Source organism: Tachyglossus aculeatus, chromosome 4, assembly GCF_015852505.1.
Source record: "Tachyglossus aculeatus isolate mTacAcu1 chromosome 4, mTacAcu1.pri, whole genome shotgun sequence".
NCBI lineage: Eukaryota > Metazoa > Chordata > Mammalia > Monotremata > Tachyglossidae > Tachyglossus > Tachyglossus aculeatus.
Window position 1 is genome coordinate 92,614,691 of NC_052069.1, and position 20,469 is coordinate 92,635,159.

The following is a 20,469-nucleotide window of genomic DNA, read 5'->3' on the forward strand; positions in this document are numbered from 1 at the left end:
AGACAGCGGGAAGGGGGATGTGGCCTGAGGTAGAGGCTGCGGGATGGAGGACGTGGGGCTGAGTTAGAGGCTGCAGGATGGGGGACAGGCTGAGGTAGAGGCTGCAGTATGGGGGACAGGCTGAGGTAGAGGCTGCAGTATGGGGGACAGGCTGAGGTAGAGGCAGCGGGATGGGGAATATGGGCCCAAGGTAGAGGTTGCGGGATGGAGGACGTGGGGCTGAATTAGAGGCTGCAGGATGGGGGACAGGCTGAGGTAGAGGCAGCGGGGTGGGGAATATGGGCCTAAGGTAGAGGTTGCGGGATGGAGGACGTGGGGCTGAATTAGAGGCTGCAGGATGGTGGACGGGCTGAGGTAGAGACAACAGGATGGGGGACGTGGGCCTGAGGTAGGGACAGCAGAATGCGGGACCTGTGGCTGAGGTAGAGACAGCAGGATGGGGGACCTGGAGCCAAGTTAGAGGCTGCAGGGTGGGGGAAGGAACTGAGGTAGAGGCTGCGGGATGGGGGACAGGCCTGAGGTAGAGGCTGAAGGATGGAGGGCGTGGGGCTGAATTAGAGGCTGCGGGATAGTGGACGGGCTGAGGTATAGACAGCGGGATGGGGGAACGGGAGCCTGAGGTAGAGGCTGTGGGATGGAGGATGTGGGGCCAAGGTAGAGGCTGTAGGATGGTGGACGGAACTGAGGTAGAGACAGAGGAATGTGGGACGCGTGGCTGAGGAAGAGACAGCAAGATGGGGGACGTGGAGCCGAGTTAGAGGCTGCAGGGTTGGGGGGCGGAACTGAGGTAGAGGATGGAGGATGGGGCTGAGGTAGAGGCTGAAGGATGGAAGATGTGGGGCTGAGGTAGAGGCTGTGGGATAGAGGTTATGGCCTGAGGTAGACACTGTGGGATAGAGGCTGTGGGGCTGAGGTAGAGGCTGCGGGATGGGGGACCGGGGCCTGAGGTAGAGGTTCATGCTTATGAGAAGCAGCATGTACAGGCCTGGGAGTCAGAAGGATCTGGGTTCTCACTCCGGCTGTGCCACGTGTCTGCTGAGTGATCTTGGGCAAGTCACCTACCTTCTCTGGGCCTCAGTAATCACATCTGTAAAATAGGGATTAAGATCGTGAGCCCCGTTTGGGACAGGGACTATGTCCAACCCGATTAACACAAATCTACCCTAACACTTGGAACAGTGCTTGGTACGTTGTAAGTGCTTAACAAGTACCATAATTATTAGTAGTAACAGTAGTAGTATTAGAGACAGTGGGATGCGGGTGTGAGGCTGAGATAGAGGCTGTGGAATCATGTGGAGGGTCTCCGTAGGACAAGAAGGAGCTCCAATGTCACATCTATTCTATCGGCCCTGCAGAAGGAATTTGTAGTGTAAAGTGCAGGGGACTTTGGGTCAGTAGGATCGATTGTCTTCAGGTGCTACTCAAGGGTTGCTATGGGAAGAGGGTCCTCACTGAAGGGAAATTTGGGGTTTGCAAATGTTAGGAATGGATAGCCTTGCTAGTTATTATTTACATGTGAAATAACTTTCCCAGAAAGTCTGAAAACTACCTTAATATCTCAATTTTTTGTGTGCCTTTGGCATAGCTGTTATTCAAAATGCTCACAGGCCAACATATACTTATGAAATTTTGGATAAATCTAAATGGTGGTAGAGGGACCAAGTAATCTTAGTTCCTGGCTAAACTTAACTGCCCCAAAATTTATTTCCCTCCTCCCCAAGATACATTCTTCCTACTATCATCTCCGCATACTACTTCTTGGACTTCTGTAATTACACTGTTCTACATACTATACAATTTGAGAACATCTTCCTTCTATTTGTAAATTGTTTTATGTCTATCTTCCCCATTAGACTGAGAAGCAGGGTGGCCAAGTGGAAAGAGCACAAGCCTGGGAATCAGGGGACCTGAGTTCTATTCCCAGCTCTGCCACTTGTCTTCTGCGTTACCTTGGGCCAGTCACTTAACTTCTTTGTGCCTCAGTTATCTCATCGGTAAAATGGGGATTGACTGTGAGCCCCCTCGGGGCCATGGAGTTGTGTCCAGCCTAATATCTTGTATCCAACCCCAGTGCTTAGCCCAGTGCCTGGCACATACTAAGCACTTAACAAATACCAAAAAAAAAAGCTCCTTGTCCACAGGGAATAATGTTGTCTTTCATTTAATGTTCCTAAGCACTTGGTATAGTGCTTGGCACACAGTAGATGCTCAGTAACTACTAGTGATTGATTTCCCACCTTGTGAAGTTGTGTCAGTGGTTAAATGCTAGTATCCTGATTTTTCTCCACAGTTTTTTGTTTGTAGAAGCAGCATAGCTTAGTGGTTAGAACATGAGCCTGGGTGTCAGAAAAACGTGGGTTCTAATCCTGGCTCTGCCACATGTCTGTTGTGTGACCTTGGGCAAGTCACTTCACTTCTCTGGGCCTCAGTTACTTCTCCTGTAAAATGGGGATTAAGAGTTTGAGCCCCATGTGGGACAGGGACTGTGTCCAACCTGATTAATTTGAATCTACCCCAGCACTTAGAACAATGTTTGGTACATAGTAAGTGCTTAACAAGTACTTATTATTATTATTATTATTATTATTATTATTATCCTATCTTGCTGTTGGTAGTCCAGAAGAACTCTGTTTTGGATCTTGCCGGCAGAGAACAGTGAGATGTCCTGATAGCTACCCCACCCTGATTTTTCACCCAGTTTCTTGATATTGTGGTGGCATCTTTGAGATCCTGTCACATCTCCCCAGTGTTACTACAGAGTAATTTTTCGTCTTTATACTCAACATGGTGATGAAACTGGCAGTTTTGACATCCTTTGGCATCTCTTCTGTGTCGGGATTGAGACATTACCAGAGAGTATACACTACCTTGCTACAGTGGAGTAGTGCTTTTTTCTAAGATTATGTCAATATATAGAAAGAGTTTAAAATTTGGTAAATATTTCCTGACTTTTAAATAAAAGATGTTATTTTAAATATCCAGTGACAAATTATTTGGGAGCTTACTTGAGATATTATTTTCATATATGCCTTCTCCCCAGCACGCTATCCAACCTTGGCTTCACAGACTCTGTCCTCTCCTGGTTCTCCTCTTATCTCTCCGGCCGTTCATTCTCAGTCTCTTTTGTGGGCTCCTCCTCCCGCTCCCATCCCCTTACTGTAGGGGTTCCTCAAGGGTCGGTTCTCGGTCCCCTTTTGTTCTCTATCTACACTCACTCCCTTGGTGAACTCATTTGCTCCCACGGCTTCAACTATCATCTCTACGCAGATGACACCCAAATCTACATCTCTGCCCCTGCTCTCTCCCCCTCTCTCCAGGCTCGCATCTCCTCCTGTCTTCAGGACATCTCCATCTGGATGTCTGCCCCCCATCTAAAACTCAACATGTCCAAGACTGAACTCCTTATCTTCCCTCCCAAACCCTGCCCTCTCCCTGACTTTCCCATCACTGTTGACAGCACTACCATCCTTCCCTTCTCACAGGCCCGCAACCTTGGTGTCATCCTCGACTCCGCTCTCTCATTCACCTCTCAAATCCAAGGCGTCACCAAATCCTGCCGGGCTCACCTCCACAACATCGCCAAGATCCGCCCTTTCCTCTCCATCCAAACTGCTACCCTACTTGTTCAATCTCTCATCCTATCCCGACTGGATTACTGCATCGGCCTCCTCTCTGATCTCCCATCCTCCTGCCTCTCCCCACTTCAATCCATACTTCACGCCGGTGCCTGGATTGTCTTTGTCCAGAAACGCTCCGGGCATGTTACTCCCCTCCTCAAAAATCTCCAGTGGCTACGAATCAACCTATGCATCAGACAAAAACTCCTCACCCTCGGCTTAAAGGCTCTCCATCACCTCGCCCCCTCCTACCTCACCTCCCTTTTCATTCATTCATTCATTCAATCGTATTTATTGAGCGCTTACTGTGTGCAGACCACTGTACTAAGCACTTGAAGTACAAGTTGGCAACATATAGAGACAGTCCCTACCCAACAGTGGGCTCCCTTCTCTCCTTCTACAGCCCAGCCCGCACCCTCCGCTCCTCTGCTGCTAATCTCCTCACTGTGCTTCGTTCTCTCCTGTCCCCCCGTCGACCCCTGGCCCACATCGTCCCCCTGGCCTGGAATGCCCTCCCTCCACACATCCGCCAAGCTAGCTCTCTTCCTCCCTTCAAAGCCCTACTGAGAGCTCACCTCCTCCAGGAGGCCTTCCCAGACTGAGCCCCCCTCCTTCCTCTCCCCCATTCCCCCTCCCCATCCCCCCCCACCTTACCTCCTTCCCCTCCCCAGAGCACCTGTATATATGTATATATGTTTGTACATATTTATTACTCTATTTATTCATTTATTTTACTTGTGCATATTTATTCTATTTATTTTATTGGGTTTATATGTTTTGTTTTGTTTTCTGTCTCCCCCTTCTAGACTGTGAGCCCACTGTTGGGTAGGGACCATCTCTACATGTTGCGAACTTGTACTTCCCAAGTGCTTAGTACAGTGCTCTGCACACAGTAAGTGCTCAATAAATTGATTGAATGAATGAATGTATATATATATATATATATATTTCTTGGAATACATTATGGGAGATTATTTTTATGTTGGTAATCTTTTTTGTTGGCAATAATAGTAATTCAAAATGTTGTATTCCAAGTATATTGAGGATTAGACTTGCTATTTTGGCTACAGAATAAAAGTAATGAAGTATCCTTCAAATGGACAGAGCCAAAGAGCCTCACTCTAACAAAGTTCTCAAGATTTGATTATTTTATATCCTTGTGGAATTAGAGAAGCAGTGTGGTGAAGACTGTGAGCCCTAAGTGGGACATGGACTGTCTCCAACCTGATTTGCTTGTATCTACCCCAGAGCTTAGTACAATGCCTGGCACATAGTAAGCACTTAACAGAACCAATAAAAAAAAAAACCTGATATCTGAAAAATAATAGAATGTTATTATTCTTTCTCTCCCATAGTCTCTGTTTTCCCTTGCAACTTCACAGCCATGTACATGCCCATCCACTTATACATATTTATACACTCATATACCCAATATATACAAACAAAAGATTCCTATCTCCCTGTGATAATAGTCCTGGATAGGATCAAGGGAGAGAGAAATGGGATGATAGAGGGAGTGTAAGAGTACAGCACTGAGGCCCAGAGAAAAGCCCATGCCCCTTTATGTTCATCATGGGGTCGTCGTCTTCTGCCAGGACTGAGCAGATGTTGCTTGGGCAAGGAAGCGTTGGACCTTGGTGCATGCACACTTGGATGGCTTGATTAATAGTTTCTATGAAGCAAGTCATTTAATTTTTTGGTTTCAACTTTAAAATGAGTAGCACTGTGTGCACTCACGCCTTGATTTCTGTGAATAAGGAGGGGGCTAAATAATTGCATTGTTTCTTAATAGTATGGAATTTAAACATCTTTGTGATAATGGACATCAGGCAAATGATTGGCAAAACGCTTCAGCCTGCAAGACCACTTCACCATCCATCTTCCTCCCAAGGTAAGTCATCTAGTATCATCTTTTTAAGTGAGTCAATTAATGGAATAATGCTACCCGGCCCAGATAATTTATGCTTACTGCTACATCATGAAAATTAATTTAAAAAAACACATTCTGTTCCATGTCTAATGCCCTTAATCTAGAATAGTAACAAAAGTAAGCTAAATCTGAATTTAGCATAACTTCACTATGTTCTGGCCATGACAGGTAATCTCTCGATGTGATATCTTAAAAGTACTTTACTTTTCAATTATTCAAAACCTGTAAGCTGATTATGGTATTGAAGGTACTGTGCTTTGCAAACAGTGTGGAAGAGCTTGTCATTCTAACATTGGTTCAGCCAATTTCCCCTGCCTGGATGTGATCTCTCCATCAGTAACATCAGCTTTAAAGCAAAGGACAGTGTGTGTATTTGCATATATTTATATCTGCCTATATAGATGTAGGTAGTTATTTGTTCGTGATGTTCAAAGATTTTGTTCAAGTGGACAAATGTGTCTGAAGACATAGTACACCCTGCACTTCCTTCTGCACTCTGCACATGCAAAACTATTATTTCCTCTATTATTGACCTATTTATGACCCATGGTGTTCTTTTTCATTCTGCCTCTTGGCTATTTTATAATGTCTCATTCTCAAAGCATTGCTGTATTCTAAACACCATTCTCAGGATTCTGTCAACTTCCAAATTTCCATGCCAGATCATCCCTTACTGAATTTGCTGGGACTGGAAACATGCTGAGCAACTGGCAGCTTGGGCATTCATTCATTTATTCATTCAATCATATTTATTGAGCACTTACTGTGTGCAGAGCACTGTACTAAGCACTTGGGAGAGTACAATGCAACAATAAAAAGGCCCATTACCTGCCCACAATGAGCTCCTAGAACCATCAGGGCTTTGGGGCAGCCTTAGGGAACCTGTTTCAGGCCTCAGCACCCCAGGTGTTAGGTATCAAGATGGCTCACTGTTTAGAAAATCCGAGAAATGGGCTAATTCCAGGCCCCATTAGGTTCTAAAAGATTCTGGATAGGGTTCTGGAAATCCTAGCAAAATCATTCTTTGGGATTCCTTGCAAAGTCATATGAACCCTGAGGAACTCATGGAATGTGCTTATCCTCCAAAGGGTCCCTATACTGGGAGCTGGGTCCATTCCAATCCAAATCTCCTCAGGACACCTTTCCTTAGGCCATTGCATGGGTCAGGGATTCATTCATTCATTCGATCGTATTTATTGAGCGCTTACTGTGTGCAGGGCACTGTACTAAGCGCTTGGGAAGTACAAGTCGGCAACATATAGAGTGGCACCCAGTCTGCCTAAAATCCTCAGTGATGGAAACGGACCAGTGCAGTGCTGGTTTATCATTGCATCGTTTTACCCTCTACCCCAGTCTCATCTGCTCACCACTGTCTTCCAGGAGTCCTGAGAAATCTGTTATCAAATTGTCACCTGCAGAGCAATGCTATTTCAAACACTATCGTCAAGCCGGGGAGGGGGCTGCCAGAAGTCAACCTTTTCTTCCTTCTGGCCCTGCCCACAACATGTAACAGAATATATATACTTCAGTAACTTCAAGAGATCCATCTACTCAAATAGATCAACCAAGATGGAAAATTGAAACTATTACAATGAGTTTTTAAAAATGCACTCACCTTTAAGTATGAACAGACTGATGAAATTCTTTGTATTGGGACATTAAGCCTGGGTTCCACATTTGCTTTCTGCCTTTTAAAATGGTGTCAATCCTTTGACTACTGGTGACTATTTCAGATTAAATAATTCCACCTCGCCCGTTTCTTCCAAGACCCAGTCAAACCTCAGCTGATTTGGTTGCCAGCTGAACCCCCCATACTCTGGAGATGCCAATAGGATTGGATTGGATGCCAGTAGGTTTTGTTTCATGGAGATTTATAGGCTCTTCCGATTTCATTCATTCATTCAATCCTATTGAGCGCTTACTGTGTACAATTAGGCAACAGAGACAATCCCTACCCAACAGCGAGCTTACAGTCTAGAAATATGGCCCTTCCTCTGCTCAAAACAGGTGAGAATCCCATTTTAAAATACCTGCAGAGAATAAGATTCCCTAGTGTTTTTAGTGAACAATCCAAGTGTTTAACCACCCTCCCCAAGAGTAAATTCTTTATATAGATCTAATGATGATGGATGAGCCTCAGGCTTGATAATTCAGAACTGAGAACCTGTTCAAAGGAACACATTTTAATGCTAGTGTCCGTATCAGTTATGGTCACGATGAGGCAATGAGTGGGTAAGAATGCAGGAATGCAGCACATTGCCAAGTGTGCTCACGTAGGTTTGTTTGGGTTTTTTTTTAATGTGCAGGATCCATTTATGGCCTAAATGACCACAGAATAGTGCCCATAATGTGCCAGAGCATGGTGCTTTGGTCTTTGCTGCCAGATTTTTCAGAATTCCTACTGGGCCTGTCTATCTCAGAACACCTCAGGTGATTCTTTGGTCAAAAACCTTCACCGCTATGGTGTAGCTCAGCAGACAGCACCAGGATTACAGCCGCATCATCATTATTATTATTATTATTATTACTATCGATAATACTAGTAATAACAATACTAGTATATAACTAGTAATATACTTGTTCTGTATAGAGTGCTTTTATTTTTCCAGACTTTTCATATATCATTTATCCTATTCAATCTTCATACTATCCATCTGAACTATGGAGAGTCAGGTATTATTATCCCCATTTTACAGATGAGGAAACTAAGGAACAGGTCAAATGACTTGCCTAAGGTCACACAGCAGGTAAGTGACAGACCTGGGACCAGAACTCATGTCTCCTCCCTTTCTCTTTCCACTAGGCCACACTACCTCGACATCCATGGATTCTCAGGGTAGTGCTTTTTCTAAAGAATAAACAAAAGGACCACCTGACATGCTAGGTTCTCTACCCAAGGTAGATGTGCCTTGAATAGGGAGGGTCCAAAAACTGGCAGCAAAGCTTTGTAAATGATAGCTCCCTGACTTGAATCAGATCTTCCCAAGCGCTTAGTACAGTGCTCTGCACACAGTAAGCGCTCCATAAATACGATTGAATGAATGAATCTTTGCACATCATCATCACCAGCTAGAAGAAATGGGTGGTTTAGGCTGGTGTGGGGGTGGCATGGTAGTGCTGTTAGTAGCAGACAGGTCTTATGCAACTGTTAAGACAGATTCTTCTTCTGGAGGTTAGTAACAACAACTACCATTTTTTTTCCTCTAATTCATAATCAAAGAAATGAACAAATCATGTAATTTATTGAGGTGCCTAGTATATCATGAGCATTCTAGTATTATAGTCAATGTATAAGATGAGTAACTGATTGAAATCATCAGTTAAGTTTTCTTACTATGCTTTCAGAATCAACATTCAATTTTAACTTTCAAAATGAATACCCACCTAGCACTCAAGTTTTACAAAGTGGAGTTAACATGGTAAGCGTTTAACATTTTTAAAAGAATAAACTGCATTTTAAAATGGAATCTGTTCAGGCCATAAACAGTCCAAAATCATCGTTTCTAAAAATCGGGCAGATTACACTCTCCCCAGCACTCTATGCGGTGCTCTACACAGAGCAAATGTCCAGTAGATATTATTGACAAATAACAGAGATAGAATTGGTTATTTATTCATTCAGTCATTCATTCAATGATATTGAGTGCTTACAGTGTGCAGAGCACTGTACTAAGCATTTGCAAGAGTACAATAGACCAATAAACACATTCCCCTGCCCACAACATCTAACAGAATATACTTCAGTAACTTCAAGAGATCCATCTACTCAGATCAACCAAGATGGAAAATTGAAACTATTACAATCAGTTTTTAAAAATGCACTCACCTTTAACTATGAACAGACTGATGAAATTCTCTGTATTGGGACATTAAGCCTGGGTTCCACATTTGCTTTCTGCCTTTTAAAATGGTGTCAATCCTTTGACTACTGGTGACTATTTCAGATTAAATAATTCTCTCTCCAAACTTGTTAGGTTTAGTTAGTAAACTCTGAAGATGTTTTTTTCCCTGGTTAAAAAAATAATTACTCTGAAACTTGTACCTAAAACTATTTTTTTGTGGATTTTTCTCTTGCTTTCTTCTAAAAGGTCACTCTATCTGAGCTTTTCTAGTATTTATGCCTCGGATTTATGAGAAATAAAAATTTGGCCTTGCCATCCATTAAAAGTTACTTCTACTGTATTTTACTCTCCCAAGAGCTCAAAAAATTCAACTGATTGATTTTAAGCAAGTATTAAGTTTACCATGTCCTTACTTGCAGATTTTAGGCTGGGTCATTCTAGCCCCTTTTATCTCACCAACAATGTCCAGACCAGGTTAAAGTTTCCCATTTGGGACATATTGAAATCTTTGGCAACCTCTGGCTTAGAAATAGCAGCCAAAAACAGTAGAACAGCCCCGTTAGACAAGTGCAGAAAAATGTGGTTCTGAATGGAAAACAGCTTGAAGAGTGAAATGTAGAAAGTGATGCAGATTAGATGTTGTGCCTTGTAAAAAATCATTCTCATGCTAGTCTGATGTTTTTCGACTAATTTTTGGAGATTATTAGAAACTTTTGGATTTTAGAAACTTTTGGGTATATGTAAAATATTTTCAGATTTCTAAAATTGCACCACTTTTTCTTTGTTCAGCAGTGTAAGACTAATTGGGTGCAAACCTTCCCTCCGGATCTTAACAACCCACAACCGAATCAAACTCCAGTGAAAAAAGGTAAACTTTCTCCATATTGGCCACAACACAGAGGGGGTAAAATAGGAACATTAAGATGCAGGTCATTGTACGTTTAGAAGCCAAATGAAGTTGAAAGTTCTAAGTCTCCTTTCTCCCATCAATTCAGGACAGCAGTCATTTTTTATTTGCCATAGAATGACCTTATTTTACTTAAAAAAATGGGGTCTTAGATATTGGATAATTGACAACATTATCACGTGGCTTAGTGGAAAGAGCACGGGCTTGGGAGTCAGAGGACATGGGTTCTAATCCCAGCTCTGCCACTTGTCTGCTGTGTGACCTTGGGCAAGTCACTTAACTTCTCTGTGCCTCAGTTAGCTCATCTGTAAAATGGGGATTAAGACTGTGAGCCCCATGTGGTACAACCTGATTACTTTGTATCTACTCCAGCGCTTAGAACAGTGCTTGGCACAAAGTACATGCTTAACAAATACCATCATTATTATTATTATTTTGCCTTTTGGAGATTTTTACATGAATGTACCTGGGAATGTAGCACGGAGGAAGTTAAGAATATCCCATTATAAGGAACAGACCTTTTTTGTCTGACAACAGGTCTCCTTCACTTTACATTTACGTTTTCTTATGAGATAAGGCAGTGCAGTGTGATTCAGTGAAAGGGAACTTCATTTTACATAGAAAAATGAACTGAGAAACTTCCTCCATCAGACCACAGAAACAGAAAATGTTTCACTATATAAAACTGGAATCTCTTTCTGCATACACCTCTTCCTCTAGGTTTGCCCCAGGTGGGGAAGAGAGGGAAAACTCCTCCAAAACAAGGTGGAAAAATACAATTTTGACAACACTGAAAATGCTGACTGCAGTGAGGTTTAGAGAATAGTTGTATGCATCAAGCAGCTTTGAAATTAAAATGAGGGTATTTAAGAAATTTCTCATGTCCTTGAAACTAATTACTGTTTACTGCTAAAGGGGAAATCCACTGTGAGGGGAATTCAATCATTCAATCGTATTTATTGAGCGCTTACCGTGCGCATAGCACTGTACTAAGTGCTTGGAAAGTACAATTCCGTAAGTTCCTTAATTAACAACAGGGCCCAAAGTTCAGAGTATTGATGCACCACCTAAGGACAAGGTTTATACTGTTTTTAAAATATTTCCAGGATAGCTGAAACCAAGGACACAATCCATGTTTACTTAGAACTTCCCATGCACTGTAAATTTTATTATCAGGGATGATCTAAGTACAATGAAGAACAAAAACAGACTAAAGCAAGGGAGGAATGAAGTGTTATAAAAATGATTTGCTTGGAAATGCATCAGGCACATTAGATGTGTGCACCCAGTCATTCTGGTTGGTCCCCCAGCCTTTGACTGTGTCCAGGGAAATAATTCTGTAGGGTGCCATTTTCAAATTGGAGTGGACACTCTGAAGACCTCCGCCATTGTTTGGGGATTCCCTGCTGCTCTTTCCTGACTGTTTCCACTTCCACAGCCGCAACGGCACCGTTGAAGTCCTAGCTGCAGCTTGGATCGCTATCGGTTCAGCCCTAGTGCTATGGACTCAAGTTTTAAATCATGGCAGCGCCTTGACTATCGTTCTTTTGGAGAGCCTAAATACCAAGCCGCTTTCTAACTCTCCTTCCTCCCCTGAAATTCAGGACTGCAGCCATTTTTAATTGACAGTGTTTTTCACAGAATGACCTTATTTTACTTGAAAAATGGGATCTGAGAAAGATGTTGGATAATTGACAATGTTCTATATGTTTAATATATTTTTAGAAAGAATTAAATACAGTAGAGATTTCCTGCTGAAGTTCGCAAATACTTCTATCTGTCAAAAGAAACCTGACTTCCTTCCTGATCATCCTGTTATACTTCCAAACCCAGTAAGCATTTTCTCTGCTAGGTATCAGTAGTAGTTATGTCCCATTTAACGTACAGGTATCTTTGAGGACTACCAAGTTTTTTCAGAAAAACTATTGTACACACAGACGGGGTGGGGTGGGAGGAAGGCGGAGGGTGTTTTCCTTCCTACTTGAAGAAGACACCACTGAAGGTGAAATTCATCTAGGAGTGTGTATGCAGCCCCGCAGATCTGAACACAGTGTGCACTCACAAAGATAGTCTTTTGCAGTACTGTTACATTTGTTGTTTCATTCATTCAGTCATATTTATTGAGCGCTTACTGTGTGTAGAACATTGTACTAAGAAATTCCAATAGCTAATGTTCTTTTCTCTTCTGTTTCCCTATCTGGATTCTTACACAGTTTCTGTTTGAAAAAAGTTCAAGGCACCATACCGGCCTATCTGTGGCAATGTTGCACAATAAAATTTCATTGATAATTGACTCCCAATTTCAGTTGAGATAAGGCATTGTCTGATCCTTCCTTTTACTGTATCCTTACAACATTTCCTCTGTCCTCCATGTTTTTGATTATCCAATTTCAGCTTATCTTAGGGTAGCTATGCGGGCATACTTGTCATCCATTTCCACACATGTGCCACCCAGTACAGCTGTTAATTTGAATTTAGTTTCAATGGTGGAGACTGACTTATTCTTAGACTTTTTTATTTGAGACCCCCACCTTGTCTTTTGATGTTGAGTATAGCCCATAAGTCATAATGCTGATAGGACTGCCCAAGGAGTCAAATGTGACCTTTGTGGGGTGTTCAGACCTCTCACCCACGGAGAAGGTTGGGCAGCACTTCTGCTCTGGAGACTTTTTGTTTGGTCTGAAGTCTACTATGGTGCTGTTCTCACACTCCATTTGACAGTCTCCCAAAGGTATACCGGCCTTATTGATTCAAATTCCCACTTCCTTTACTAATGTCCCATCGTTGGTCAATACACAGCTCAGGTAACAGAATTCTGTACCTGTGTTTATCTCTGTGTTACCAATGTAGATATTTGGTTGCATGTACATCTTCCCTGATATGGGCTGGTATATTATCTCAGTTTTCTTTAGTTTTGTTAGGCTGTAACACCTGGCTGACTTGGTGATGCAGTTTACAGCGATTTGCATGGATGTGTGCCTGTAGGGTGCAGTCATCTCTGTATAGCAATTCTTAACTTTATAGGATTTTGAATAATGCTTGAAGTCTTGAAATTGGGAGAGTTTCCCAGAGAAGACCATATTCTAGTACCTACATCCATGCCTTGCAACATCTGAAAGACTGTGTGGAATAAGACCAGGCCCACTTTGCATCTACGCTATAACTCCCTATTGCAACAGTGAGGAATGTATTGGACAGGTAACGTCCCGCTCCGACACAGCCAGCTATGCTCTCATGAAAGAGGCTTAAGTCTTAATGAACTTTTCTGGGAGACCAAATTTGCTAAGTAGAGTCCAGATCTACTGATGTTGCCAAGTGCTTTTGTAGAATTTATGAGAAGGTATTGTTCATTCATTCAATTGTATTTACTGAGTGCTTACTGTGTGCAGATCACTGTACTAAGTGCTTGGGAGAGTATTATGATCTTGATGCTGTTCTCCTCATTTTTCCTATATCTGAGACGCTACAAAGATCACATCTGTTGTGTTACGTTGTGATTTTTGAGCACATTGTGATTCTAGGAGTGTTCAGGTGATGATATTTTTCAGCAACCAGTTCAGAAGTACCAATTCAAGCATACCCTGGTAAGAATCATGCTGGCAATGGAGAGGATTGAGCTGTCCCGCTAATTGCCTTAATTTGATCTTTCCTCTTTCTTCCTGAAAATAGTAATCATGGTGACATCTTTGGGATTCTGTGGCATTTCCTCAGTGTTTCAGCTGTGTAAAGAGTTTGTGTGGTTTAAGTGGGGTGCACTCATAGTCTTGTATTGCTCATTGAGTATACTATTGATTCCAAGCACTTTCATGCTTCTGCTGTAGTGATTTCTTTCAAGCACTAGTATTATGTAATTGCATGTTAGGAGGTTTTCCATGTTTTGAAGGTGTGTTGGAGAGAATGTTGAAATGCTGCTGCCATCTCTTTGGGATTCCCTTCTTGTCTAGGATGAATCTGGAGCGATAAGTCTTTAACGATGTGAAAAAGTTCTTGGTTTCGTGGTAGGCTACCATCAAATTAATTTGATGGAGATTCTGAGGGCCCAACAATGCCGCAACAGCTGGGTTTGGTTCAGGGGAAAATTACTACCTGAGCACTGACCATATCTCTGACCTCCTTCACGGTATCTCTCATGTGTTTTAAACCAGGGTTCACTTTAGTTCCAATAAGGGGCTCTAAATTTGTAGATAACTAAGTGTTCTGGAGATGTGAACTTGGATCTGGAAATTTTTTCCATAATTGCCATTTTTGCCCATTCAGCAGATTTTCTTCATATTAAATTATATAGAGAGCTTTGGTTGCAGACTAGCTTTTATGTATTTTCCCCTCTGATCTTGTGTAAAGTTTGAGTTAGATACTTCCAAGTATTTTCAATGGTAGATAGCCTCCCTTAAAGGCAGCATAAGACTTTTAACTTATGCAGCCACGTCTAAGGCAGAGAGCTGAGTTTTAAAGACTACTTTGGGCAATTGTATCTATTTTACCTATTTGAGGGGATGGTATTTGATGAAACCTCATGATTTCTATGTGTTTTCTGATCCCGGAGTACGGTTGTGACATCACATGCAGTTGGTAGCATCTGCTTGTTTGGTTTTCTCGACTCATTCATATCTGTGTAATAATAATGGCAGTTGTCAAGCACTTAGTATGCTCCAAGCACTGTATTAAGCACTGGGATAGATAAAGTATAATCCAATCGGAGGCTGTCCCTGTCTCAGAGAGGATGGGGGATAAAGGTATATTTAATTCCCTATTTTGCAGATGAGAAAATTGAGGCACAAAGCAGTTAAATAGACATAGCAATCATGGCACACAGCAGTTGAGTGTCAGAGCCAGATTAAAACCCAAGTCTTCCTACTCTGTGCTCTTCTCACCAGGCCATGCTGCTTCACTCTATGTGATAGGGCATGAATTAGACCAAGATGGTTTATAATAGAAGGTAATAGGTATGTTCCCCAGACAGGAAGAGTTAGCCTCCTTTCTCCACTTCTAGATTTTCTCCTTTGTCAAAAAATAGTTCCGAGGAGGATCAGCTGTCTACTGGCTGAGATGCCAAGCTAAATAGAAGATTCTCTGTGTTCCTATTTGTGTTCCAAGAGACAGCCCTGAGTCCTTGAGAAGTGTGCTTTGCAGCGTCTAGACTGTAAGCTAATCAAGGGCAGAGAAAGTGTCTGTTATATTGCAGTCTCCCAAATGCTTAGTACAGTGCTCTGCACACAGTAAGTGTCAATAAATACGACTGACTGGGAATCTTAAGGGTAGGTGCTCCCCACCCCCATCTCTGGCTGGGTCCTTAGAGCTAGCAAGCGTAGAGGGATTCAGTTTGGCAGGATTTCCTCCTATATGAGGGAGAAAGAGAAACAGTGGTTCTTCCCTTTCCTCCCTCCTTATGTAGTGGACAGAATCTCTATTTATCTTGTACATATCTATTCTATTTATTTTATTTTGTTAGTATATTTGGTTTTGTTCTCTGTCTCCCCCTTCTAGACTGTGAGCCTGCTGTTGGGTAGGGACTGTCTCTATGTGTTGCCGACTTGTACTTCCCAAGCGCTTAGTACAGTGCTCTGCACACAGTAAGCGCTCAATAAATACGATTGATTGATTGATTGATGACTTTCTATGTCTATAAACTGCATGAGCAGGGTAGTCTTGGTGACTGGTACATCATTATGTCTCTAAATTACTTTTGCTCTAGAGTGATGAAATGCTTTAGTCATTGTACCCTAGTTCCAATTATTTTAACCAATATTTGATAAAAATCTGTTGTGTATTAAGATGAATCTATAAGAATAGACCATCATTTTTAAGAAGGGTGGAAACAATTTTCTATTTTGTGTGTTTCAGGAAAACAGTCAAAATATTTAAGTAGCATTGATGAAAATGCAAGCTTTGAAGATGAAGAATCGTTCCGTTTCCATTTCGGAAAACCACAAATGAAGTGAATGTTGAAACAATAACTGCAACGGACTGAAAAAATCTCATTGGTTTCAATTTAATGACTTACTATTTGACATTCTCCTCAAATGAGTAAGAAATATTTTCAACTCTAAAGACCTTGTTTATCGTCATCTTCGATTTTTGCTGCCTTGACACCTGCATAATTTGGAGAATAAAATTAAAAAAAATAGTTCATTAACTATAATTTAGTAAAGTGGGAATACCAGTAGGTATTCCTAATTTGAATTTTATTCGCAGTATTTTTCTTCATCATTCGTAACACATCATTTGGAAATGCAAGCTATCAGTAGCACACATTTCATATTTCAGAATATATATAAAATACACCTCACAGCATTTGAAGTTGTAAAATTAAGTTCTTGTTTGCAGTATTCTCATACATACCTAGGCAGGTTAGGCAAAATTTGATTCAGTAAATTTAGTGATATGAGAGACATGCCACTGACAGGAGGGGATGTTTTGTTGGAACCACTATCGATCATTAAATGTTCAATCTCAAAAGTCCCACAAATACTAGCCAAAGTTTTACTACGTGGAAATCATAATGATCCCACAGGATGGAAAAGGGTAAACCAAGAAAAAATGTGCTCTATATAATGCATTTAACTAAAAGTTAAAGTTTAAGTTAAATGTTGAGTGCACATTAATAGGACATTTGCTTCCACCAGAGGGAAACAACTTTTAATATTTACATCTCAATGTATAATGTGCCAACTCCTTTTTATCTCTCTACTATTTTAAGAAGTAATATATGAATGATGTCAGATTGAAAACTCTTACCTCTTCGAAATGGTTCTATAGGATTCTGGTGTAATAAAAAAAACTACTTGTTACTATTCCTGCTGCCAAAGGTTAGCAATATAAGAATGTTTTATTAATAGGCTGCCTATGTGCAGGGTTGTTATTTTAACTGTGCATTGTTTTGTTAATGTACTTGGGGGGATCCTGCAGTGCTAGTGAGAAAAGTGGTACCCTCTTATCTCTGCTTCATGAGTTTCCCAAAAACTGCCAGCGCAGGGATGGCATTTGACAGATTTTAAAGCCCTTCTTCTCCAGGAATTGAGGCCAGTTATCCCCAAATCCCAGGATAATCCTGTAATGAGATCCTTGCTTCAGCACTTTAATCTTGGCTCTTCATTCTTAGACCTCTTAACTTCCAGGAAAAATGACCTGCATTTTAATTACCTCATAACATTTCAACCGACTATTCGATATAACACCCTTTTTAAACTATAGATTGCAGCCAATTTCAATCTGAGTACAGAATGCAAGCAAAACATTTCCACCTCTTCTTATACCTAGAATTTATTCAAGTCTTCCTTAGCTTGGATTTTAGCACCTCAAAGTTTCTATTAATCTGGAATCCAGGGAGCCTATATATCAAGCAATTTATGGATAATATTCATTCATTCAATCACATTTATTGAGTGCTTGTGTGCAGAGCACTGTACTAAGTGCTTGATAACACGTTGTTGAAAGTAGAGCCCTTTGAGTCCATGCTTCTCATCATGATGCAATACCACAGATCTTAATTTGGGGTCTCCATCTGGTGCTGATTAGGGTAAATCAAAACAGAAGCCCCAGTAATAAATACCATAGTTATTATTAAGTGCTTACTATATGCTAAATTCTGGAGTTGATACAATGTTATGAGATTGTATATAGTCCCTGGTCCCCTGGACAATCTATTTTATCCTTAGGTTATAAATGAGGACACCGAGGCTCTGAGGTAAAGTGATTTGCCCAAGGCCACATAGCAGGCAAGTGTTGGAGCTGGGATTAGGATCTGCAACTCCCGATTCCCAGTTCCAAGCTGTTTCCATTAGTCCATGCTCTTCTCTTGATAATTCCTAAGAGGTAACGTGATTCAGAGGAGACTGGGTTCCTGTCCCAGCTCCATCACTAGCCTGCTGTATGACTTGGGGCACATCATTTAACTTTTCAGTGTATGTTTCCTCATCTATAAAAGTGTTTGGAAAGGTCTCAACAGTTTTCCAAAATAGCCAAACAGACAGAAACAACCTGAAGGTAATGATTTGGACTCAAATTTAATAGGCCGAAGATTTGAACGGGTGTTTCAACTTTCTGATTTTTAAATTTTAAAAGCTGTGATATTAAAATGCATTCCCCTGACGTAACCAGACATTGAAGCAGATTCTCCCACTGCCTAATTCAGTGCTTTCCAACTGAAATCTTACACCATCCAGTGTGTGGTGACAAGTTCTGAAAGTAAGCCAAACTCTTACCAAGCCAACACTGCAAATTTCACCCTGCAATTGAACCCCAGTCTTGGCCTATCCTGGCACAAGGCAGTGAAATCAAAGATGGCAACACTGGAATCAGAGTGCTCGCAACCCCAAAAGATTGGGTAGTATTACCTAGCATACTGAATGTTTTAGAGTTCTCCACTGTGCCCTGAAAGAACGAATCCAACTTCCAAAAGAGTCTAATAAGGAATGACTAGTGCCCAGGGAAAATGTCTCATTCTGGAATGGAATGTCTAGAGCTTTATTGCATCGACTTAATCCGTATACACTAATTTATTCCTCTGGGTAATGAGGAAAATACACAGATTTAGGGGCCAATAGCTTTTTAAAACATGAAAAAGATCTCAGAATAGAATGTTCATTTGTAGGGAAAAAAAATGAAGTTTTGTACTTAAATACTAATACCATACAGTTGTACATTGCTGTTGAACTTTTATAGGACATCAGTACAACATTAAGACAAACATCTGTCCAAAGAATAATAGCATAATTATTTTATGTATTATCTTAAGTTTTCTATCATAAATCATTCAAATATTTAGACCTCATGTGTAATTAAATTTCAATTTCCCTACAAACATTTTTCTCCGGGGAATTTAGAAGCTGGTCCTTCACAGCATATCGTGAGAGCTTTACTGACGACACATTTAGCATGTACGTTACCAATAGAGAATATTTAAACTTGTAAAGTATCATTTCACATAGAGTGGCACAACTAAGGAGACCGGAGCACATATTTAACCACAAATAAAGGAAGCAGATTCGACAGACATTTAGTAGATTACTAGTACAGACAGGTTCACAATATGCTTTCTAAACACAAGCAAAGTTAAGCTGTTCTCCTGGCACCATAAGGAAACATTTAGTTGTTGTTCAGGACCCACCAAGACGCTGAAAAGAAAAACAGATTTTTTTTAATAATGAGAACTGCTTCCTCTTTTCTGGCCTCTTTTTTAAATCCACACTAAATATCCAAAAATCAAGTATCCTCCTTTCTTTGACTTGACAAGTACTCAGCTGAGCTTCAGCCTAAGGGGTGTTTTTTACACGGATACTTAACCAAGGGCCTAGTCGGTCTATGCTTTTTAAATCTTATCAGTAATATTAATTTGTTTCCTCTAAACACAATTATAGTTTGATCTCCTACCTGAAGGGTTGTTGAGCTGCAGAATCAGATAAGCAACAGGACAAAACATGACCCTTGATCAGAAAGAAAAAAGCCAGCAGTAACTGAATCACCTCCAGGTTTCCCACTTCCACAACCAGGATGTGGTAGAGGGAACAAAGGGGGAAGAAAGAGCAGAGAAGAGGGGTATTGTACAGTCCCAAGCACTTAGTACAGTGCTCTGTACTGTACTGCAAGTGCTCAATATATATCATTCACTGTTTGAGAGGGAACTCCCAAAGCACTGGTGATTGCAGAGGCAAGGTGTGGGAAATAAAGGGACTGTGAAGGAATCAGTGGAGAGTGGGAGAGACATTGTTTGAGCAGACCCACGTGCCAAATTCTGGGCACTGCCCAAAGATTGGTAGCTTTGGATTTAAATTATGCTTATTTAGAGAAGCAGCATTGCTTAGTGGAAAGAGCATGGGCTTGGGATTCAGAGGACATGGGTTCTAATTCCGCCTCCACCATTTATCTGCTGTGTGACGTTGGGCAAGTCACAACTTCTCTGTCCCTGTTACCTTATCTGTAAAATAGGGATTTAAGACTGTAAGCCTCATGTGGGACAACCTGATGATCTTGTATTTACCCCAGTGCTTAGAACAGTGCTTGGCACAAAGTAAGCACTTAACAAATACCATAATTATTATTATTATTTCCAGAAAGCCCCATCCCCTAGTCCAAAGTATCAAGATAAATGGAGAACAATTATTTCACTTTTGATGATTGGGTGTGTAAGATCTAGGTTAGGTTTTAAGAGAGAATTATCCACCCCAGTGCTTAGTA

The 20,469-nt window shown here is 41.2% G+C and overlaps 2 protein-coding genes across 2 annotated transcripts in view; one reads left to right on the forward strand and one right to left on the reverse strand.

The window, feature by feature from the left end:
• Positions 1–5,401: 5,401 nt before the first annotated feature.
• On the forward strand, positions 5,402–16,420 carry C4H8orf88 (chromosome 4 C8orf88 homolog). Its single transcript, XM_038745135.1, has 5 exons — positions 5,402–5,508; positions 8,893–8,966; positions 10,179–10,257; positions 12,022–12,128; positions 16,138–16,420. Exons 1-5 carry the CDS (start codon positions 5,436–5,438, stop codon positions 16,156–16,158), a joined length of 354 nt encoding a protein of 117 aa, XP_038601063.1. The 5' UTR covers positions 5,402–5,435; the 3' UTR covers positions 16,159–16,420.
• A 2,318-nt stretch (positions 16,421–18,738) lies between these two features.
• The window catches only part of NECAB1 (N-terminal EF-hand calcium binding protein 1), a 148,975-nt gene continuing 147,244 nt past the window's right edge, over positions 18,739–20,469 (reverse strand). Inside the window, exon 13 of the mRNA XM_038745134.1 lies at positions 18,739–19,409. Coding sequence (XP_038601062.1) covers positions 19,381–19,409 — 29 coding nt within the window. The 3' untranslated portion in view covers positions 18,739–19,380. The remainder of the gene's footprint in view (positions 19,410–20,469) is intronic.

What these genes read in the sequence shown, in the direction of transcription:
- C4H8orf88 (XM_038745135.1), top strand. Translation starts at nt 5,436, where the DNA reads ATGGACATCAGGCAAATGATTGGCAAAACGCTTCAGCCTGCAAGACCA. An exon ending in CCATCCATCTTCCTCCCAAG is followed by an intron (nt 5,509 to 8,892) that starts GTAAGTCATCTA and finishes CTATGCTTTCAG; the next exon opens with AATCAACATTCAATTTTAAC. An exon ending in TCAAACTCCAGTGAAAAAAG is followed by an intron (nt 10,258 to 12,021) that starts GTAAACTTTCTC and finishes ATATATTTTTAG; the next exon opens with AAAGAATTAAATACAGTAGA.